The sequence below is a fragment of the Stegostoma tigrinum genome, chromosome 20 (genome assembly GCF_030684315.1).
Source record: "Stegostoma tigrinum isolate sSteTig4 chromosome 20, sSteTig4.hap1, whole genome shotgun sequence".
NCBI lineage: Eukaryota > Metazoa > Chordata > Chondrichthyes > Orectolobiformes > Stegostomatidae > Stegostoma > Stegostoma tigrinum.
Window position 1 is genome coordinate 39,934,844 of NC_081373.1, and position 24,868 is coordinate 39,959,711.

Below are 24,868 nucleotides of genomic sequence, written 5' to 3' on the forward strand. Positions count from 1 at the left end.
CATTGACATTGCTGTACTCCAAGAAACTAGATTAACCAACATCGGATAAATAACAAGAGCCAATTAAATGCTCCTGTAGCATGATATAAGTTCAGATGACCACCATGACTATGATGTGAGCTTTCCTGTCAACAATAGATTGTTAAATTGAGATATAAAAATGACATACCGTGGATACTGGAAATCTGATTCAAACACAGAATATATTGGGAAAGGTCAGCAGGTCTGGCAGCATCTGGGAAAGCAAAACTGAGTTAACATTTTGAGTTCGCTATGACTCTTCTTCAAAATTTAGTTCTTAAGAAGAACCATACTGAACTTCAAAAGTTAACTCTACTTCTGTTTCCGCAGATAATCAAGATTCTTGTTAGAATCTCCGAAAATCTTTAAATAGTTCTAAATTAGAAAGCACCAGTAATATGGTCAGGTGAATACTTCTGCTGTACTTTTTCTATGAATTAAACTGCTGTAGTCCACTAGCTTTGGACTAAAGTGAAAATGTTTCGACTGGAACTAGCATAGTTAGTATTCTTTAACAGGAGTAACTAAGGATCATAATCTAAAGGAAAATCATCGTAGCGAAGCTTGCACCTGCGATATATTCCTTCTGGGTTAAGCAAGAGGTCATGGACATTTCTAGTATCCCTGGGAACCATCTGTGCAGGAAAAGTGTTCAGCTGCAGACCACTGACTAACTGAATTTCAGATCACGCGGTATCTGTAAACTGTGCAACCTACCCCATTCTGGTGGCAAAATTTTGCAGTTATTTATGGGTTCCTTAGCAGAAGCCTGAAACTACTGCAAAATTCCACATTAAAATTTTTTTAAAAATTTTTGCCTTATAACATGTTCTTCTGTTTTATGACATTTATCTGTTGAGTGTTCTGATGTGAACAAAAAACTCATTTAGATGGTTAGCGTGTCAAGATCATGTTTATCATTCACGCACTTAGCTATACTAAGAACTTAACTTTCTCTTTCAAATGTTTTAACTTTTGTAGTGCAAGTACCAAATCAATATTTGAATACTTATCAATATGACTGAAACTCTTGGTTCATCAGTGTGCTTTCTCATTTTAGGAATTGTTTCAAGATGGCCACCCTGTCCATTTTCTGAACTCAAGAGCTTTTGGTATTAAGGGCAAACCTACAACAGTGCTTAAGTGAGTACCTTTTGATTCTAAATTTTGTATGAATGTGTCAAGGTCTCATTAGGAATTTAGTTACCAGTGTCAATTCAATAGAACTCTGATGGTGTGAACAAAACTATATGGCATTGGCTTAGATAAAATCATGTATTTCAGATATGGTCATGTTTGCAAGAAAATATTCTCATTGACCAGAAATCCTCAGTGAGATTCTGCAGTTTGCTGTTAAAGGATCTGAATCCCACCCCACTTTGGATTATCTTTAGTTTTGCCCAGTTTTCTCCGACTGTTTTTCTGATGTATGCGAAAGTCAGATTCACCTTTTGAAGACCCACGGTCTCTCACTGCATCGTTTATACTGTCAACATGTTTGTAAGTGTCACAGTATTAATCTGTTTAGCTACGAGAGCTGCCACACTTGCGATCCATACCTAAGTAGTTTTCTTCCCAATGAGGACGTTGGCAACCACTGCATACTGACTGAAGTTTAGAATATTGATTATTTGTCCACCTCTGTAGTTCAGATTCCTGACTTGAAGAATACGTCTGAATTTTACATCTTCTGAATGTATTAGCAAGCGTAAAATTGAGGTATCAAGTTGGGTGTCAGGGGGAGTCACTGTGCTTGTTACCTGCCTGCCCTGTTAAATCACTTACATTAATGTCCAGCTCCAACTATCCTTGTTGGAAACTTGCAGAAGTCCCAGCAGCTCCGGACGGATCCTCTCAGACGGACCCATGCCAATTAACAGGTTAAATCAGGTTTGAGCATTCCACCTAATAAGAGAGTGTCTTGTCCTTGATTTTTCAGTCAGGGAGCCAGGGTCAGCATTTATGGGTCAAACTAACTGTGTTGTATAGTTGCCTTACCTCACTTAGTCAGGATTCCAGGATGTAGCAGCACTTGGAAGGAATTTTAGAGTCTGGCAGCATTGTATGTGGTTGAACGGTTATGATATATTGCATTATTTAGCCATTTTTATTCTATTTCTAACTTTTGAAGTTTCACACTGTATTTGTATGCAACACATTGCTCCATATAGCCCCAATAGTGTCTTCACTTGCCTTAATATTTAGCTATTTTATAGCAGGCAATAAAGAATAGATTTTTCAGATTACTACAGCCACTAGATACCAGGCTCCTTTTCAATACCTAACAGTATTATTAGTTTCTGAATAAAATAATATTTCCTAGATCTTCTTGTGGAGAGGAGAATATTGTTATCATTAGAGACTTTAAAGTATTCCCCAAAAAAGGCTCAAACATATTCAGAGTCATGAGCCTTTATGTTACTATCTGCAAGTTTCTTGAGGTTTACCTGCATTCTTAAATCCACACGAATTTGTTGCATATATCAAGACATCGTGTGACCCTTTAGATAGTGCCTATACTCATTTTACAGACCCTTTAGGCTATAATGTGGGAGGAAACGCTAACGGCCACATTCAACTTTGGTGCTGAGTTAAGCACCAACCTGAAATACAATTTTATTGCAACAGTATATTACCTTCTCAGTGTGTGTGCATTTTAAAATTGTCATGAGATGAAAGCTATGAAAAAAAAGCTGTTAGGAAGAAAATGCATGTTCTCATAAAGTCTCATTATAGGTTAGCACTTAAACTGGAAAAAGCACAAAATTGTGCCCAGTACTGTCATGTCAGACATCTTTTCCTGCTGTGGGAGTACCCATGTTATCCATGAATGTGTGTGAAGAGAGATTTTCAATGTAACTAACTTGTTGAATTCAATGTTTTGAAATTTTCAAAATGGCTGCATGGTTGAATGTTTTTGAAAATGTAGTAAGACCAATGCAGAGATTTATTACATGCTGTTCAAACCACAAAGTGATATCAGGGTTTCTACACATATTCATACACTGTGTGGCCTCTTAGAGAATCTTGGTGAAATCATACCTTTGCAATCCAGACAAATGAAATGGTAAAAATGCCACACTAATCCATATTATGTGAAATTCTTGTCAATGGCATCAATAAAGTAAGATTTTGGCTTCTTGTGGGAGGCACAACTAAACAATAACAGCAGATGTTGGGAGTTTCATGATATATGGGTTTCAAGGTGCTGAAAATGTTCAGCTTTTGAACTGCATTAAATTAGATTTTGGACACTGCAAAGATTGTTATTATTAAAAACATAAGACCTTTCGTTCTTAATTATTTCAGAAGAAACTTCTTGCAAAGCTCCAGTAACAAGCCAGAAATTTCTGACACTATTAAACCGTTATTAGGTTTTTAACAAATCTGTTTAGGCTGTGTTCATTTAACTGTAATTAATTGTCGTGGCCTTAACAGCAAAATAAGAGATTTGTAGTACCGATTTGTCCTTAATATTGAGTACAGCAGAGATCAACTAATACAATTTATAGAACAGGTTTCAATGTACTTATTCACAGACCGGTTTCTGCAGAATCAACATTCACAGAGGGCAGCAGTTTGTTTGTGCCAGATTGCAGACAACACCAGTATCTTCTGGACCTGATTAGGTATGCAGGCAACGTTAGTCACTGGGTCTCTGCTGAAATTGTCACATGTGATACACCCAAGGTAAGCATTCCAAGTTTACTTAACACACACCTTTGTGACAGGAACTAATTGATCATTTGTAACTTCACTATACTAATAAGGATATGTTTGAATGATAATGTTATATATTTCTTGTGTGGAGTAACAACACTTTCTCCACCTTCTAGCAAAATGATTAGAGTATGAATCATCTCGGGTCCTTTACACATCTTAATCAGTTTTAAATTTAGTCAGAATTTGTTCAGTCAAAAGTTAATATTCATTGAGATGCAACATCAGGTTCGACAGACTCCATGTAATGGTCTTCCCAGTGTACCTAATCATTTCATTCTTAACACCTTTTTCATCCTTTACATGCTATCACAGAGATGGGGTGGCACAGTGACTTGCGCTGCTATCTCACAGCGCCACGGCCCTGAGTTTGATTCCAACTTCTGGTAATGGCCTGTGTGGAGTTTGCATGTTCTCCCTGTGTCTGCACGGGTTTCCTCCGCGTGCTTGGGTTTCCTCCTCCAGTCCAATTCTGAGCAGCTTAGGTGGATTGGCCATGCTAAATTGCCCATAGTATCCAGTGATGTGCAGGCTAGGTGGATTAGCCGTGGGATACAGGGGAGTGGGTCCAGGTGGATTGCTCTTCAAAGGGTCAGTGTGGACTCAATGAACAAAATGGTCTCCACACTGCAGAAATTCGATAGTGATCCTGAAATTATAGGGGTGTTCTTTCAACCTCCTATCATAACTTTGGCTGTTTACATTGTTATCTTAACATTGACAACAACACATTCTCTAAACCAACGTAATGTGTAAATGTATTTTTACTCCTGTCTTCTCTTGTTACATCATTTGGTAAAATTTTCTGATAGTGCACGAATTTTAGCATAAATGTGCCAGAAGATTATTGTAAGTTTTACTCATGTGCTTTAGGGAAGGAAACTTGCTCTCCTTACCTGGTCTGGCTTAAATATGACTCCAGGTCCACAGCAATGTGATTGACTTTTAACAGTCCTCTGGGCATTTAGGGATGGACAATGAATGATGAACAAGCCAGAGATGCCCATGTCCCATGAATGTATATTTAAAAAACCTGTCCTCAACTTGAAAGGAATATTTATATCTTTTATTCCTGTTCAGTTTCATGCAATTCTTTTAGATCTCCTGTTTTAATGTATCTGATCACCTGTGGGCTCTTTTCATGACATATGCTCATAATTGGTATCTTCTTTAAATAAATGTAAGTATCTGGTTTCACCAGAAATATGCTAGCAATTTTCCATTACACCTGTGACAGGTGCCTTGAGAACTTGGTCTGAAAATTAGTCTTCTTGAAATTAGTGTGGAAACACTGTACAGAAAATAATCGGGAGAATCAGTAGAACGTTATCCTTTATTGTGAAGTGAATTGGAAACAACAGTATTCTTCAGTTAAACAGGGCACTGTTGAGACCACAGCAGGAGTGTTGTTCATCTTATCATAAGAAGGGTAGAAATGTGTTGTAAATGCTTAAGAGAGGTTTACAAAACTATTGTCTGGTGGATTGTCTTAGGAGTAAAGGTTGGTCAGGCTAGGTTTATATTTGTTGCGGTTTAGAAGAGTAAGTGGCGACTTAATTGAAACACGGGGCTTTGAAGGGTCTTGTCAGGATACTTATGGTGAGGATGTTTCTTCAAGTGGGCACATCTAGAACCAGGGGTCACTGTCGAAAAATAAGTAGTTTCCTATTTAAAACAGATGAAAGACAAAGAAAGACACAGAAGTTTTAGAGCTCTTTCCCTGAAAAGATGGTAGAAGCAACATCTATGAATATTGTTAATGCAGAGGTAGATATACTGTTGATAAGCAAGGAGCTGAAGTATTATTTGGATAAGTGGAAATCCAAGCAGCCATGACCTTATCACGGTGGAATGGTGGAGCAGACATAACAGGCCAAAAAGTTTACTTCTGTTCCTTATTTGTACATTTGTATAATTTCTTAATGCTTATGCTGATTCATTGGATATTTGAGAAGTCTTAAAGTATCTTTATCATTATGCTTCTTGATTGACAAATAATTTGTTGCCTCGTAACAGCATTATCATATTCTTGGAAAGCAAAGGCATTAAATTTATCAAGAAAACTGTAGAATTGATTCGGAAAACGTCAATATCAGTTGTTCTTCACTCAAAGGAAAAAGAATAATCTTTGAGATGTATTTATGTTTATTATCCTTTACAGGCACAATGTGCACTACTATCAAAATTTCTATCAATTGCAAAGCTTTGTTATGAATTCAGAAATTTTGCCACAGCCATGCAGATTCTTAATAGTCTGGAAAGCCTGATAGTGCGCCAATTACCTGTAAGTAATTACTGAGATTGAGAAAGTAACTCATTCAGCCTCGTTTGATCAGTGTGTTGTTTATGCATGTTTAATTGAAATGTCCTTTGGTACTCTACATTTCCTGTTGGATTTATTTATTACATCCCTCACAACTTCAACCACAGCCAGATCACCACATATCTCTTTTAATCAGAGGAGCACCACTCACCATCACTACTGATAAACGATGCATCTGATTTCCAGTGCAAAAGCAGATTTATCCTATTTCAACTGATTCATGATTTGTGGTACTGGTATACTCTCTGAATGTATACTTCTCATCTTAAAATGTCAGCATCACCACTGCCGTTAGATGGCATTCTCCTAACACGTAATCCGGAACTGTTTATACACGATAACAAAAATACTTTGATATCTTATGTCGTTGAGTCCAGGGGTGATGATTTCAAAGAAAAATCAGCATGGGTTCTGATTTTAAATTGCTTCCCCCTGCATCTACTAATAATTGTACCTGTTAGGTTAGCAGATGACTTTGTGCAGCTGTAAAATATTCCCAACAATTTTTTTAAAAAACCTGCTCATACAACTAGAATCCACAGTCAATCCATTGTCCTGATGGTTGAAGTAGTAGAATTAAAAATCCCATGGCACTAACCGTAGTATAAATTAACAAATTCTGGCGAGGTAGCATTGAAAAAATGGTTAAATTTGACATTGCATACATAAATGCATCTGACACAAGATGAGTGTGTTTAATTGAAATTCAGTCAATGATATTTTTTGCTTTAAACTGCATTCAAAATTGAACCTTTAGTTCAATATCTGCAGGAAAAAGTGAATGTCTCTGAGAAATGGATCACAAACTCTGGGCAAGGTTCAAAATTTAAAATATGTTTTTCTTCTGCTGAGCATATGTAAGAAATAGACACCCAGAGAAAGTAAGTGATTCACAATCCATTTGCACGTTTGAAAGGGACCTGGATTGATATCTGTTGACTAACAAAGCTGGAATTTATGGAGTTCTCACAGGCCTATTGATTTTTTTTACCTCCTCATGGTGGGGGCAGTCACTGATGGATACTGTATAGAGTATACTTTTTCGCAGTCTGGACTTGCTTATGTTAGAATTTTAAACTTTGTGCATGGTTTTATTCTTTTTGGTTTAAAATTGTGTTTCACTTATTTCCCAAATCATTTATCACCAAGACCCTAGCGAAAACGCCATGATAGAACGATAATCCAATTGACAGGCTGCTTGTGAGCACTGTAAGTTCAGCTCTGTGCCTGGTTGAATAAGCTATCCCCACATCAGACTGAGCTGCTATTGATTTTCTTTCGAAGTACAGCCTTGAATTACGTGTAGCCCATTATCGCCAATCCTGTAGTAAACTGCCAGTTTAGATTTTAGATTCAAATTTTATTGTCACGTGTACTCAAGTGCAAAAATACAGGAGTGCAGTAAAAGTTTTCAATGTCACTGTATACACCACCATCTTAGGTACAAGTGTAAAGGTGCAAAAATTTAAAAAGAACGTAGTAAGAAATAAGGAAAAAAGTCAAAAATTATAGAAATAAAGCTAAAAATGGAACCATTGCAATATTTCCTAAGTTCTGAACACTTGCAATTGGGCAATAGGTGGGCCTCTTAATTATTTCCTGTATCTACATATTATTAAATACATTGTTCGTCATAACAAATGAATGACATTTTTGTGACATGTCAGAAAATTAGGAAAATCAACCTAAACCTTTCATTCTTTACCCACAAAGGCATTCTGCTATTTGTTTTCAAAAGTTATTGCAGTATTTTGAAATTTGCTTTCTTACTTTCAGTCATGGAAAAGCTTGTCCTCAAAGGCATTGGAAATCATGGAGGAACTGACTGCTGTACAGGTATTATACTTAAAAAATAGTTAGAAGTCAAAAATCTTCTATCAACATGATTTATGTGTTTATATGTAATATTATTGGAGAGAGGTGTGCTAGTGAAAATGAACAAACTGCCCTGAAAAGTTCATTGGCTCATTTGAGTAATTATTCCTTATTTCCCACAGCTCCTTGTGCAAGTACAAAGTTGCTAAGTGCAATCGGCTAAACATTTTTTGGCATCAAGTTTAAATTACCAAACTATGTGCTTAAAACTTATTGCCTGTTTTGGGACAAATATTAATTTCAGCCTTTATCAAGCTTTAAGATAATTTCAAAGATGTGGGAGAAGTAAAGGGCATAAATTAAGCACAGTGCAAACTAGTTTTGAGGCTGAAAACTGTTCTGACAGCAAATGACAGATTATTACAACACCTCCCCTAAATTCAATAGATGGCTAACTGAACTGCGTGAATTGAGTGTGAAGAACTTTATCCGATTTGTAACATGAGCGCACTTCTGCAGATTTCATGGCAGCAAATTAGAAATGGGTTGAAGGCTGTGCATATTACATGACCTTAGGGAAAAAATAGATGCAAAAACACTTAAATGGATTTAATGAGGAGGCAACATCCTTCAGCGTTGTGCATGATGTGCATGCCTCTCACGTTGCTCCCAACAACTCCTTTTCCATGCAATTATACAATTCATTTTTCCACCTGAGAAATTTCCAGGCCTCAGGAATTCAATTCCGCAAAATAAAATGTAGAATCTAAAGTCTTACTGTCATTGTTAATTTATGCGACCCTATGCTGCATCTGTGGTTAGCTTTAATGGCTAGTTACAACCAATTAATACCCCATTCCTGCAATTATATCAGATGGTGTAACCACAGGCTGCAGACTGTTAAATCAGTGTAGGCTAACATTTTCAGAGGTGCATGAAAGCATCTCTAGATAAGTTTGCTCGGGTAGGAAGGGAGGTGTCTTCCTTCTTCCTCTGAAAGATGTTCTGCCTTGCACAAGTAGCCTGGCAGGGATCTTGCAGGGAGTCTACCAAGTCTGTCTTTAATCAGTGGGGTCACCCAGAATTTTCCTACCAACAAGTTGACGGTTATGTTTCTCCTGTGGGTGATGTCCAAGAGATTAATGTTCAGCGTATGATAGAACCTGCGTTGTACAGAGGAAGGTTGTGGGGGTGAGCTCTGTAACAAAGGGCTTTTGCATCAGGGCTCAAATGCCAGTGACATGTGGTGCCAGCACAAACATAGCAAACACTGTCTTTATTTTGTTATAATCTCAGCTGGTGTTACTACTGGACAGGTCAGATCCCAGAATGAAATATAACTTCATTCATCATGTATTATTTTAATGTAACATCGCAGTTTTTCACTGAACCATAAGCAAGGCAGGCTGCAAATTTGATTTTAATAATAAACATAATTTTAGTACACATAAGAAGAAATATAATAAAGCACAACAAAACAAGACATTTAAATATCAGCTCTAAGGAAGCATCACCGGACCCGAAACGTTTACTCTGTTTTCTTCTCCACAGATGCTGCCAGACCTGCTGAGCTTTTCCAGTAACTTTGTTTTTGCGTATAAATATCACACAGTTTGAAAGGGTTCAAAACTCATGGCAAAACAAAATCCCATCATCTTGTGAGATAATCAAGTGTGGAGCTGAATGAACACAGCAGGCCAAGCACCATCTTAGGAGCACAAAAGCTAACATTTCGGGCCTAGAAAGTCGAGGCCCAAAATGTCAGCTTTTGTGCTAAGATGCTGCTTGGCCTGCTGTGTTCATCCAGCTCCACACTTTATTATCTTGGATTCTGCAGCATCTGCAGTTCCTATTATCTCAAAATCCCATCTTGTGTTTGGTTGGCTCACTGAGCTGGTTCAGTGTTCTGCAGACGTTTCGTTACCCTGCTGGGTAACATCATCAGTTCAGCCTCCGATGAAACGCTGTTGTATTTTCCCACCTGTCATTTAAACTCTCATGTCCATTAGGCTGGATTACCTCACTCCTGGTTTTCCTTTGCTATGGAGTGTATATGGGGTCTAGCTCTATGTGTTTATTGATGGCTTTCTTTGTGGAGAACCAGACCTCTAGGAATTCCTGTGCTTGTCTCTGTTTTGCCTGCCCCAGGATCCTGCTGATGTCACATTCAAATTGCTAGTTTTCCTTATCCATGTAGATGGAGATGAGCGAGCGTGTCTGATTGGTCGTGTCTTTTTGTTGCCAATTGATGTTTGTGTACTCTTGGGTTAATATCCTTCCTGTTTGTCCAGTGTAATGTTTTTTGCAGTCTTTGCAGGGACTCTTGTATATAACATTGGTCCAGTCCATAGTGGATAGTGCGTCTTTGGTTTGGGTGAGCTGTTGGCGTAGGGTTGAAGATGCTGCTTGGCCTGCTGTGTTCATCTAGCTCCACACTTTGTTATGACGTAGGGTTGATGTGGGTTTGTGTGCTACTCTGAAGCCCACTGGCCTTGTGGTTAGTTCCGATGTGTTTCTGATGTAAGGTAGTGTTATGAGTGTGCTGGGGCCTGTAGTATCTTCCTGGTGTTGTTCACGTAATAGGTATCTTCTGGCCCCAGTTTTTTGGATATCCATTGGCCTTGAATCCCTGGAAGAGGTATTCTTCTTCTTGGCTTAATTCTTTGCTGCTGCAGTGTGTTGTATCTGTTTAAATAATGTTCTCATCACTTCAGAGACTAGAAAGCATGGCCCTTCCACTAATCCAACTGAAACTATGGATACGCTCCGTGACGACACCTTCGTCAATATTAAATGGACTAAACTAGAGGAAACACACAAGCTAATAAACAACACCCTCACTGAGATCAGATTCACCAGAGAAGAGGAAAAGAAGAAACAACTCCCATTCCTGGATGTCATGGCGGAATGCAGGACCAACGGGAAATTCCCAACAAAGGTACACAGGAAAGCCACACACACTGACCAAGTACTGAATTTCAACAGCAACCACCCTAACACACACGCACAAAGTTGCATGAGAACATTATTTAAACAGGCAACAACACACTGCAGCAGCACACGGCTACACCAAGAAGAAGAAGAAGAGTACTTCTTTCAGGTATGGAGAGACAATGGATAGCCGAAAACATAGGTCAGAAGATGCCTATCACATGCAAGACAACAGGAACCTCCTACCAACCCCGACACACTCATCATGCTACCTTAAATCAAGAACACATCTGAACTGACCGCAAGACTCCTACGACCTGGGCATCAGAGTAGCACACAACCCATATCACCCCTGCGAAAACCGCTCACCCGAACCAAAGATCCACCACTCACTATGGACAGGATCAATGTCACATACAAGTTTCCCTGCAAAGACTGTGACAAACATTACATTGGACAAACAGGAAGGAAATTAAAAACAAGAGTACATGAACATCAACTGGCAACACAAAGACACGACCCAATCAGACATACCCACTCATCTCCATCCACATGGATAAGGAAAACCACCAATTTGATAGGGACAACTCCAGGATCCTGGGACAAGTGAAGCAGAGACAAGCATGGGAATTCCTAGGGGCCTGGTTCGCCACTAAGCCAGCCATCACTAAACACATAGAGCTAGATCCGGTATACACTCCATTGTGAAGGAAACCGGAATGGAGGTAATCCAGCCCAATGGTCACCAGAGTTTAAATAACAGGTGGGAAAACACATCAATGTTTCATGGGTTACCCAGCAGGGTAATGAAATGTCTGCGGAACAACAAACCAGCTCGGCGAGCCAACCAACCACAATATTCACAACCTAAGATATAAATCTTAAAATCCCATCTACGTTCCAACACCACTGCTGTACAGGTAACCAACATCAACAAATTTGACCTAATGGCTTCTCCTCAGTTCTGGTCTCATAGCTGTGATGCCTTTTCTTTGATTATTTATACAATGAGAGTTTAGACTTTCTCAGCCCTGTACAATCTGCAGAGTTCGAATCAAACACCTCTAGTCTGGACATTTTCTCTAATTATACTCTTTTACAGAGATAACTCAATCACGTAACTGGTCTGATAAAACTGCCTTATGTTTTGGAGAGACTCCATATCCATTGCCTTTTGTTTTTAATTTATTCATGGGATATAAGTGTCACTGGCTGAACCAGCATTTTACTACCCATCTGAAGTGTTTGTTCAGAAGTTGCTGATGAGCTACCTTCTTCAACGGTTGCAGTCCATTTGGTGTAGGTACATCTGCAATGCTGCTAGGGAGGGAATTCCAGATTTTTGGCCCAGTGACACTAAAGGAACAGTGATAGATTTCTAAGTCAGGATGGTGAGTGGCTTAGAAGGGAACTTGCATGTGGCGGTCAGAGATAATGGGAACTGCAGATGCTGGAGAATCCAAGATAACAAAGTGTGGAGCTAGATGAACAGCAGGCCAAGCAGCATCTCAGGAGCACAAAAGCTGACGTTTCAAGCCTAGAACCTTCATCAGAGAGGGTCTCTGATGAAGGGTCTAGGCCCGAAACGTCAACTTTTGTGCTCCTGAGACGCTGCTTGGCCTGCTGTGTTCATCTAGCTCCACACTTTGTTATCTTGCATGTGGTGGTGACCAGATTCAGATCTCCTTCGATCTGCTGAAACAAAAACTTACCAATCTCAGTGTTGTCCCTAGCTGGAATAACTCTTCCATTATTCCAAACCCAAATGCAAGCTGATGCCTCTCAATGTTTTCTCCCTGCTGTCATAAAATCTCACAATATTACCAAGCTTCCATGAACACTCCAGGTAGCACATATTGGCTTAAAATCATGGTTCATTACAATGTTCATTTTTAAACACCTTCACAAAAAACAGGCCGACATCCATCTGTTACTCGTTTAAAGTGCAAACTTTTAAAAAACTATTGGGAATATATATAAATCACACCAATTATGTGACAATTTCTAAACATTTATTATATTCAAAAGATTAAAACCGTATTGCATACCAAACAAAACATGGTTTGTGATTCTTTGCAATTGCCAATAACTAGGAAAATAAATTGGTTGGGCTGAAATAAAATGAATTTTATTACTTCATTTTATACCAATTTAGTGGCCATGGATTTTATTCTGTTCAGTCAGGGCATTCAGTCAATTTGTTCAGCTGTTTTAATGCAAATAACTACCATTTATCACAAGTTTTATACTACAGATGTAAGAAACATATTTTTGGGAAAAATCTCAAACTTGCCCGATAATTTTACTTTTCTGTTTTTTATCAGCATCACATGTCTCTCCTTTTAATCATGAAGCAAGCAGTAAGAAGCATTTTGATATAACTAAACATGAATGAGAGTAAATTACTTTTGATGTGATTTATCAGGTTTTCTTGAAGAGTGACAGTCTGTGTCTGATGGAGGGAGATAACTTCAGGAAGCCAACAATACCGTGCACGCATATCTTAGCGATGCACATCCAACAAATAGAAATAGGTGCTTTTACTATGGCTAATGGCACTTACAAATGGCCAAAACTGAGGTGGGTATGACAATCTTAAGCTTATTATGTCATGAACGTTTACATAAATGCTAAGTTGCTCTTCCTCAGGACGTCCTTTTATCTTGTGCAAATAGCTATGTTTATGCTGTAAAATGAATTATTGTTGAATTTTGCACAAAGCTGCTTTCCTTGTCTTAATTTTTTAAATATATAAATCCAGGATTCAACTTTAAACCTATCCATGAAAATTATTGGTACCTGATTGTTTGATTATATTAATTGTTATGGACCAGAATAAAACCCCCTCAAAATATATTAAGAAAATAGCTTAGACTCTAACTTTTTCTTTATTTAAAGATGTGTAAGGCATTGTGTTCCGGATGTAATTCAATCAGACAAACTAGTCAACTTTAAGCAAAACACACCTTATTTCAGAATAGCCTTTATTGTACACAAAGTCAAAAGAAAGACAAAATAAAAATAAAATAAAATAAAATAAAATAATTGGTTTAACCATAACTCTATCTAAATGCTCAACAAAATAATGTGTATACATACATATTAACTACTACTAATTAACTGTTCCAAAATATTAACTTCCCATATATACATCCTTGGCAAAGACAAATTCAGTAAAACAGACTGTCTCACATGCAATTTGAGCAGCAAAGGAGAACCCAGGCTTTTAGAAACAGGAATAAGAATTGATACATCCAGCTTGAAGACCCCAGGAACTACGGAAGGATAAAACTAAAAATCCTGGTTCTGTGGGAGCTTGAACACACCCAGTCAGGCTGCTTCTGTGGTTCCAACTTAAAAAGAAACCAAGGCCTCACAAACTCTTTACCTTATTGGCTTTAGGCAGATTTCCTGGCACCTCTGTCACAACCTTTCTTCACAATAAAAACCAGGCCAAAGTATACCTCTTAAAGCCATAGTGTGACGCAAACTTACATTTTCAAGCTACCAAAACCTAGTGTTGTATGATTTTGCAGAATATTCTTCGTGGCTGCAATGGCCTGTTAGCTCGAAGGCATGTAGAGGTTCAGTGTAAGGTCAGCAGTTAATGTGCAATTCTTATTCCAGCTGAGGTTGACTTGGGACATGCCACCTGACAGCGAAAGGCAATAGCAAACCCACACTGATAAAAATGCCAAGGAATACAGCGTGGAATAGTTTCAGCAGACAGTGAATTGAGGATCTGCTTCAGGCAAAGCACTAATGGAGTGAATTCTGCCAAGTTCGTCAAAGTTATAAGAACATTCTTAAGGTTGCAATTCTGCTTAGAGACAGGGAACACAAATTACACCTGTTGTAAAGACTGGAAATCACTCTTCGAGGCAATAATCATTAATCTGGGATCCTCCCTATTCAGTTAAGGGTGGCTGGCAGCCCTCAAAGCTGAAGGGTTAATCAGAAATTAACCCTCTACCTCACCATGATCTTAGCTAGGCTTTCCTTCCAGACTACCAATATCCAATAATTGCATGTGCCTTCTTCATCCCCACATTACTTCCTTCTGTAATCTAGAGAGTCTTATACAGTATGCAAATTGGTGAATATAGTAAAACTGGACCTATGGCCAAAGGAACAAATGAGTCTTACTGTCCTCATTCCTTTTAATAGAAATTTTCATAATCTACTGTTACTTCACTCTGAGTTTTGAATATTCAGATGGTGGTCTGTAATAATAACAGTTCTGCATCAATTTCTGGTATCAATCGTGCTACTTTTTTAAAAAACAAATTATCTTTGAATATTTACAGTACGTACTCAAAAATGTTTGGGTTTCTTTTAAGGAAAATAGCCAAGGTGGTCAGTCAAATACGTGCATTTCAAGAAAAGCACTACATGTTCATCCCTGATGTGGAACTGCAGGCGCATCTAAGGCAACAAATATCTCATTTCAGTGAAATGGATATCCATGTTCTTGCTGCAGAAAACAAGACTAATTTTTACCAATTGCCATCTGAAGGGCACTCACGCAAGATACATGATACACTTCGTAAGGTGAAAGCAACCTTTCAGTAATACATTCAAACTATATACCTATTCTTCAAAATGAACTTCCATTTCTTTTGTTTGGAAGACTAACTGGCAGCGTCTTTCTGAATGTTCCATCAACTTGTAAAATTAGTAGAAAGATAAATTTATATAATGAAGAAACAAATATTGCTTTTACACATTCCTTTTATGTTTCCTAATAATAAGTGATATGTTGGAACACATTATATTGCACTTCTATTATCCAGTAAAATTGTATCTAATTACAAGCACCAGTACTTTAGAAACTAAATCAGTCTTTTTTTTAATATAGAAAAGCAAGTTCCAAACAATTTAAATTTAGTATGTATATGCTTGCCTGATATTATATTATTTTATAATTTAATCTTGCTCAGGAAATGTCTAAAATATAGTCATCAGTGTAGGTATCTAACTTTATTCTGTCAAGGTCAAGAGCGTTAACTTTGGAATGGTTTGGTGTGCAAAGCTTCCAGTCTATGTACTGTATATTCTATGTGAGACCCACAAATGTATTCTTTCATTTCTTTAGTTGATCCTTTCTGTACTTTCAGTTCAAAAGTATCAACGGGAATTTATTTGGGTAGTACATGTAATGAATGATAAGTTGCTGAAACATAACTGGAGATTGCAACTTTGTGAGTCATTCAAAGATGTTGTTTGACAGATGTATTTTGGGTTTTTTTTGCTAAATGCAATGTTGGAATTTTATAATGAAGTGAAGTTATCTGTCAGAACTGTATGTTATTTGGACCCTAGAATTTCATTTTGCATATCAGCTTATTAATTTATTTACTACGTGATGTGAGAATATATTGAGCATATTTTCCTTTGATAATGTACAAAAACTTGCTAAAACAATTAACAATTGCATTTTGTATTTTCTTTGCCACATGATAAAATATCACAGGAGAGTTTCTGCATTCTGCACTTCTCCCACCTGAAAGATTGGAAGGCAACTCGCTATAAAATCTCAAGCAGTGCTATTAGGTAAACTGCTTATAGGAATGACATGGATCAACCAAGGGTGCAATCACTGACACGTAATGAGATACAGTAGATGGAGGGAACCAGCAGGGTCTCTAAGGTAGATAATGGCATTTCAATAATAATGGATGGATGGTGTTATGGGGGTTTGCTGGTGAGGTGGAGATTTACTACCCAACTTCTGTGAAAATGTTCATCAGGATTGCCATGGTGACCCTGCCTGATATAAATTAAGCATCACTTTAGCATTTCAAAATACCAGTGGTTCTCTTCCCACCTTCAGAGAAGTATTCTCTCTCAACTCAGTGGGTCTACAGAGCAGTTCAATTGGGAGATTGTTAAATGGGAATTATAAATACAAAATAATGTTAATCTGTTATTTGGCATTCACTCGGCTTCAGTGTCAATGAAATGTGCAGTTTCCTTATACTTCTTAAATAACTTCACATTCATTCTGTAACCAAAAATAAAATAATTCACATTGGTATACAGTACCACAGAAGTCTTAGGAAAGCCAGAATAAAATATTCTTGCATAATAGCTATAGATACTTGGACTTGAGGCCACGTTTAAAATCTCTAACTTGAATAGGGAACTTTAAGTTGATTTCAGTGAAAAAGGGTTTGATATGGGTGGTGTAGAGACACATACAAGTCAGGAGTATGATCAAATACTCCTCTCTTGCCTGGATGAGGGCAGCTTCAAAAACATCCAGGAAACTCGATACTATCCAGTACAAAGCAGCCCACTTGATTGGCTCCACATTTACTTCCTCCATCACCGATGCTGAATAGCTCAACAGCAGAAGCGTACACCATCTACAAGATGCACTGTAGAAATTCATCAAGACTGCTTAGTCAGCGCTTTCCAAATCCACGACCACTTTCACCTCGAAGGAAAAGGGTATAAGATACTTGGAACAGCACCAACTACAAGTTATCTTCCAAGCCCTTCACCATCCTGACTTGGTAATATATATCCATAGCTTCGGTGTCACTGGGTCAAAATGAAACCATAAGATTGAGGAGAATCGTAGGCCATTCAGCCCATCTAGTCTGCTTTGCCATTCAGTGAGTTCATGCCTAACCTGATAATCCTCCACTTTTCTGCCTTTTCTCATAATCTTTGATTCCCTTGTTGATTAACAATCTGTCTATCTCAGCCTTGAGGAAATGACACAGCTCTCTGCAGTAAAGAATTCCACACATTCACCACACCTTGAAAAAAAGAAATTCCTCCTCACCTCTGTCTTAAATGTGCAACTCCTTATTTTGAGATTCAGCTCTCTTGTCCTGGACTCTCCCACAAGGAGAAACCACTTTTCTGCACCAAACCTGTCAAGCCCCCTAAGAATCTTGTATGTTCCAATAAGGTTGCTGCTTAGGGCCCAATCCATTCAAACTCTCCTGATCAGACAGTTCCTCCCTTCCTGGGATCAGCATAGTTGACTTTCACTAGCCTATCTCCAATGCCAATATAAAATTATTCACAATATTCCAGCTGTGGTCTGATTAGTGCCTTATATAGCTTTGGTAAAACCTTTCTACTTTTAAACTCCATGAAATAAAGTCCAACATTCCATGTACCTTCCCAATTACCCATTAAAATTGAATATTAGATTTTGTATTTCATGCACAAGGTCTCCCAAATTGATCTGTTCGACAGCTTTCTCCAGCCTTTCCCCATTTAAATAATATTCACCCCTTCTATTCTACCTGTCAAAATACATAACCTCACATTTTCCCCACATCATATACCACCTGCCAAGTTTTTTGTCCATTCGTTTAACCTGTCCGTATCCCTTTACATACTCTGAGTGATCCTTAGCACTTGTCTTCCCACCTATTTGTGTCTGCAGAGTTGGCAACAGCACATTCACTTCTCTCATCCAGGTTATTCATATATATTGTAAATATTTGTGTCTGTACTACTGTTTTCTGCAGCACACCAATGATTAGATGTTGCCATCCTAAAAAAGTCCCCTTTTCCCAACTCCCTTTCTTCTATTAATTAGCCAATCTTCTATCCATATTAATACACTATCTTCAACACCATGGACTCTTACTGAATAGAGTAATGACTGTCACATTGTCAAATGCCTTCTGAAATTCCAAATATATTAAATCCAGTTATCTATCTTGCTTGTTACCTCCTCAAAGAATGCTGGTAAATTTGTTCAGGTATGAATTTCCCTCTGCTAGATCATGTTACGTATTTCTAAATCCTGCAACTTCCTGCCTAACACCATTGTGGGCTTACCTACAGAGCATGGACTTCAGTGGTTCACCAACACCTTCAAAGGAGCAACTGGGAATGGGTCATAAACAGCGGCCCAACCAATGACACCTTAATCCCATGATTGAGTTGAAAAAAAACTATTGTGAGTTCACACTTCTCCAGAACTGCAACAAAATGTGTCATGATTCCAATGTCAGACTACCGGAGAATTGAATAGAATTTGAATTAATCCTTACCCAAGTCAAAGACATACATGAATAAAGTTAATATTCACCTGATGTAAGGTATTTAGTGCTATCCCACAACATGAGTTGGAGGTGATGGAGTGCGGCAGGTTTTATTTGGTTTCCCACAATGCCAATTGAGTCATTTAAGTGTGTAATTAATGTTCAGTTAAAAGCTGATTGAAGTATTCTTGTATTCAACCAGTGGCAACAGGGCATTGGCTGCACAAAAAGCTATTGAAGTCCCTCGTTCAGAAGCCCTCAGAGCCTGATTGAGGGAACTAGCTTTGGGAAGCAAGCAAGCAAGCAAGCCTGTACTCTTTCTTCTGACCTCCTTTCTCCGTCCTCCTTTGCTGACTCCTTTCTGCCAATGCCTATCTTGCCCTCACTTAACTATGACCTGGAACCATAGGCAATTGTGTGCCTTTGGTAATTGCATTGCTGCAATGGCCTGTGTTTGCCTAATGGCACCGATGGCAATGAAGAATTGCCAAGCTCTGAATGGTTGACAATTCTTGAGAGCCAGTTAGGATTCCCACGATGAAGAGTGCCCATTGCTGGCCACCCATGTTCCTGATCGACACTTAATATATACATATATTTCATTGTCATTTTGTTTTACTTGACAGGGTAGATGGTGAGAGGCTATTACTCCTGCTGTGAGTGTGTAACCAGAGGGCACCACCTCAGGTTGAGGGGTCACACTTTTGGGAAAGAAATGTGGAGATATCTTTGTACTCAGAAATTATTGGAATTATCGAACCCAGAGGCCTCTGGATGTTCAATCCTTGAGTATATTTAAAGATAAGATAAACAGATTTTTTGGCTATAAAGAGCCACAAGAAATAGATTTCAAGCAAATGAGGCATTGAGGCTTAAGATCAGCCATGATCTTGTTGTGTGACAGAGTAGGCTTGAGCGGAGGTATTGATTGCTACTCACATTTCTTATTCTCTTTGGTTTGTAATGTGAACTTGTCTGAGCTAGACAGCAAATCATGGCTCAGGTGAGGGGGCTAATTGTACATGCTTGACTGAGAGCTTAGACTCCCATTAGTTTGTTGAAACAGATGTATAGAAGGGAAAACATTGCTTGATTGAAAAGTTTACAACTTGTTTTCGGGGACTGAGTGATGTCACTAGTTCAATGGTTACTTACATAAGATGAAGAGACATTAGGTGCTTTATCTTATGTAAGTAACCATTGAGTTATGTCACTAGCTATATCACCGAAAAAAAGTTGTAAACTTTTGGTGCTTATAATTTTCCTTATTGATACTGTAACAGTCTGTTTGATTGATACTTTTATAGAGATGTAATAATAGCAATTATTTTGAAAGAAAGTTACGAATGTCTGTTTTTTAATCAGTTTTTTAAAAGGAGGGTGATCAATCAGAACAGACACAATAGTTGAAACAGACCAGATGATGTGGCTGTTGAGAGGGCCAGATTGTATAAGTGAAGAATTGTGAAGTTTAATGACCTATTTCATCATTAACATACAGAATCGATGGGACCTGGCTTGATCACAGTTACTACTTGATGTGCATTATATGGTATTCAATCACAGTCTATCACCTATATGAACCAAATGTTGATTTTAGGTATTTGGAAAATAATTGTAAATGTTGATTATGTTACCATTTTAATAATGTAAAATTTATTATTGTTTGTTTGAAACCTTAGAATCTTGTGGGTTTATTCTCTTAAGTCCCCTCGATTTATACTGCTATTTTTCAAGTACACAAAGTTGCTGGTCCTTAGCTAGATTGTAACAAATTTGTGATCTGGTCTGGGATCATGACACATGAAATGCCAACCCAACTCTGAGCAGACATGACTCTCATTTCCATGCTTGCTGACAAATTTGCATTCCAAAAAGAAAGACTCCATCCCCTGAAGCGAAACCTATGAGCCATTGGTTGAAAATTCCCAGCCCTGAAACACCTTTGGGAAAAATTAGGTACAAAAACAGTAGTTGCCGGAAATACTGAGCAGGTCTGGCAGCATCTGTGAAGAGAAAAACTGAATTAACATTTCAGGTGCGATGACCCTTCCACAGAACTTCAGAATTTTTCCTTAGGAAAAATTACTAACCCTAACCCTAACCCATCCTTGTACACCTGTTGTTTATTTGCAGCAAGTAAAAGGGAAAAAAAGTACAAGAGCTAGCAAATTTGAGGAAAAAAAATTCAAAATAAACATTTTAAAAACAGGCAAATGAAAACAGTAAATATATGCATTAACGTAAATGTTTATACATTGTGGCACTGAGTTTTCACTGGTGGTTGCACCAGATGCGGATATTTATTTGATACATTGCCATGAAAAATGGGATCAAGAGCCTTCAGGCTAAGTCAGAATGGCTCTGGAGTAGCAGTTTCATCTCTAAGTTATGAAGGTCATGGATTTAAGCTGCACTTCCAAGACTTGACCAGATAACCTTGGTTGATACTCTAATACTTTATTGGAGAGGAAATGCACGACCAGAAATACCAACTTTTAGAAGCTATCAAACAGAGGTTCTGGTTGTCCTCAAACGTCGACAAGTTGAGTTCCATAACATCGTTTGAAAAATAGCAGGTTAGCATACAAACACCCAAGCCAATATTCATCCTTCAAAAGATCCCTGCTAAACATTTCAGGTCATTTATCTTCTTGCTGTTTGTGACATTTGTCCTGTGCAAATTGGCTGCCATGTTACCTATATTACAGCAATGGCTGCCTTCAAAACTAACTCATTGGTGTTAAAGAGTTGTGGAATGACCCAAAATCATACATGGTATGATATCATTGCAAGGCTTCCTTTCAAATGTTGTTCATTTGCATTTCAAGTTGTGAATTAGGAGAAACCGCAGTAATACCCCTAAAAGGAGATAATATGTACAATCTATGTAAAGTATCATGAGGTGATATTATGATGGCCCTCATTTGTTGCAGATCAAATTGTGGCTGATCCTATCTAAACTGGGCATTCAAGTTTGCAACATTGTTCTTAAATGTTACCCTGCTTAAAGAGGAAGGCAGCATTGATAGTGGATGAAAGGCATCGAGGCATCTGTGCGAATGAATGTACTCTGGCAGAAGCTGTTGAAGGCAGCTGGGAAATTCTTGGATTGCACCATACCCTGAGCAGAATGGAAGTCCCATATCATTATAAAATACTACTTAAAATATAAAATAGAAACATATTGGTTATCAGTGAAGTAATTCAAGAAGGAAGAGACCCACACATTGTTACTCAGTTGCAATGACAACATGGCTCCACAACACTGCTGCACCTCACATAGTTCAAGATAGAGCATATGCAGATCTATGTAACTATGAGCTGTCCTCCAGGGTGGATTCAACACAGTTACTGGCAATCATGATGATCAATACCTTGAATGTTCATTGGCTGTAGGACTCTTCACAGATCCCATGGGACAAGGTAAACATCAATTAGCAGTGCATTTATACATTTTGGTGATTGAAGCTTTATTTGAAGGAACAAATGCTCATGGAAACAAAAAACTCAAACCTCACAGTTTCTTCAAATGACTATATCCCCCAAAATGCCTTCCAGATGTAAGTCAGCATAACATCATGGGTTGAAGGGCCTGTACTGTTCTATGTTGACCTTCTTTCCCCAGCCTAAAAGTGCGCCCTGCAGGAACTGCACAAAATTGCACAATATGACTATCTGGACTAGAAGTTGTAAGTTAATTCCAAATTACTATGGGTGGCTCATGATATCTTTATTTGTCTAATGTTTAAATGTATAATATAATACAGCATGAAACCATTCTAACCAGTAAATCTATGCTGATTTAGCTGATCTCATGTAGAGTAAATATTTGAGTTTTAAACCACCTTATCCAAACCCCAGATCTCTGGCTGGCTTTTCAGTAACCCCTCAAAGTAGTAACTTTAGATATTGTGTTTAAAAAATTGAACTCAACTGCATTGTCTTGTGTATTTTAACAGAATATACTGTCCAGCTTATGCACAATGAAAAATCACACACTTACACAGAACATAATCAAAAAGCGTCAGTCACACCAGGAGATTGAGAACAAAATCAATTATCTGACAACAAAATTACAATTAGTCATTCTTCCATAACTTTTATTTGACCTTACATTAAAGATATTCTTGTTTTCATATTAATTTATTTTTGGTTTAGTTCTCATTGCAAGAATGATGCAGTGTGGTAATGGTATTATTGAAAACACAACTATGACATCAGTAAATGTGCTTTGTGGTATGTTTGTTGTAACTATAATAAATGATCAGTGCTCGACACATTTGTGATTTTTATACACGGGTTACCCAACAGAAAATTTCAATATTATGGGGCATTTTTTTCTAAATCAGTGGAAATGGAACAAGAAAGTGATTTAAATGGAGGGGGTAGTTCCATTTACCTTCACTCGTTTTTGTGGTAGGTAGAAAACTGCTGCCAGACTTCAATGGAATACTTAATAATATGGGAAAATTGAAATTCTTTTGTATACTTAGGAAAGTGGAATTTTAACTGTGTGCACGTGGTTGCCCCTCCCATCCTTCGTCCACCTTCCACAGGGACCATTCCCTTTGGGACACCCTGGTCCACTCTTCCTTCACTCCCACCACCAGCACCCCCCGCCACAGCCCCATGGTACCTTCCCCTGCAACCACCAAAGGTGTTATACCTACACGTTTCTCTCCTCCCTCCTCGGTATACAAGAGCCCAAACATAACTTCCAGGTGAAGCAGCACTTTACCTGCGTTTCACATCATCTAGTTGACTCCATTCACTGCTCACAATGTGGTCTCCTCTACATTGGGGAAACAGAGCGTAGACTGGGTGACCACTTCACAAAACACCTATGTTCTACCTGCAAAAACGACCCTGAGCTTTCAATTGCTTGCCATTTTACTCACCACTCTGTTCCCTGGCCAAAATCTTTGTCACAAACTTGCTGCAGTGCTCCAGCGAAGTTCAGTGCAAGCTGGAAGAACAACTCTTCATTTTCCACTTGGGCACCTCCAGGGCCAGTTTCAAGTTCAATAATTTTTGGGCCTGAACTCTCCCATGTCCTAGCCCCCTACCCCACACACCATTTGGTTATCACAGTCAGCCATCACACACTAGCTATAGCTAGCAAATTAACAGTATCCATTAACACCTCTCAACCCTCCGAGCCAGATCATTATCCGTTGCTTTGTCTATCCAACTGTTGTTCTCTCCCTCTGGATTCTATCTCCACCAATGATTTACTTCTGAATCCCTCACCCACCCTGTCTTCTTCGTATCAGCCAACATTTTCCTAGCTACCATCAGTTCCGAGGAAGGGTCATCAGACCTGAGACGTTAACTCTGATTTCTCTTCACAGATGCTACCAACCCGACTCAGCTTTTCCAGCAACTTCTGTTTTTTTGTGGCTATGGAATTAGAGTTGGCAACCAATCAGTTCCCTTTCTCCTGTAGGATATGTGCTATGATCATTTGAAATTTGCCATTCACGTATTTACTTTGCTGAGTGCAAGCAAGAAGTTTCCACAACACGTCTCTCTTCAACAATATTCAAGTTCTGTCCCATCACACAGCTGGTAAGACGCTCCATTTTGATCAACTGTTCTAAAAACTTCGTATCATATAGACCGATTCTTTTTGGGCGGCAGGACCTGACGTATATGTATAAAGAACTTTCAAGCCAACGCAGTACTCTTGCAACCACTCACTATCTTAGTGCAGAAAATTCAATCACCAGTTTTTGCGCAGCAAGCTCACAGAAGCAGCAACATGATCCAGGTCACTTTTGTTTTGAAACGACGTTGACGCAGCCAGTCGACAAGAGAGGACTCAAAAGCAACTTATTGTGGATTCTGGAAATGTAAAGTTAAAACAGAAAATGTTGGAAATGTTGAGCAGGTCTGGTAGCTTCCGTGCGTTGGGAAACACAATTGAATCATCAGACTCATTTTGTCATTCATCTAGGCTACCGCGATAGGGCAACTTCTCTAAAACTTTTCATGTTTTGTTCATGTAAAAGTACACGTGACAATAAATTCCTTTTCTTAA

The 24,868-nt window shown here is 38.4% G+C and overlaps 1 protein-coding gene across 4 annotated transcripts in view; it reads left to right on the forward strand.

Moving 5' to 3' along the window:
- Nucleotides 1-23,283, forward strand: part of LOC125461975 (kinase non-catalytic C-lobe domain-containing protein 1) — a 195,557-nt gene extending 172,274 nt beyond the window's left edge. For all 4 annotated transcript variants that reach the window (XM_048551413.2, XM_048551414.2, XM_048551415.2 and 1 more), the window contains 6 exons: nucleotides 1,082-1,164; nucleotides 3,561-3,711; nucleotides 5,903-6,025; nucleotides 7,841-7,900; nucleotides 13,236-13,390; nucleotides 15,151-23,283. In XM_048551413.2, the coding sequence (XP_048407370.1) occupies nucleotides 1,082-1,164; nucleotides 3,561-3,711; nucleotides 5,903-6,025; nucleotides 7,841-7,900; nucleotides 13,236-13,390; nucleotides 15,151-15,382 (804 nt within the window). In that variant the 3' untranslated portion in view covers nucleotides 15,383-23,283. The remainder of the gene's footprint in view (nucleotides 1-1,081; nucleotides 1,165-3,560; nucleotides 3,712-5,902; nucleotides 6,026-7,840; nucleotides 7,901-13,235; nucleotides 13,391-15,150) is intronic.
- The last annotated feature ends 1,585 nt before the right edge of the window (nucleotides 23,284-24,868 follow it).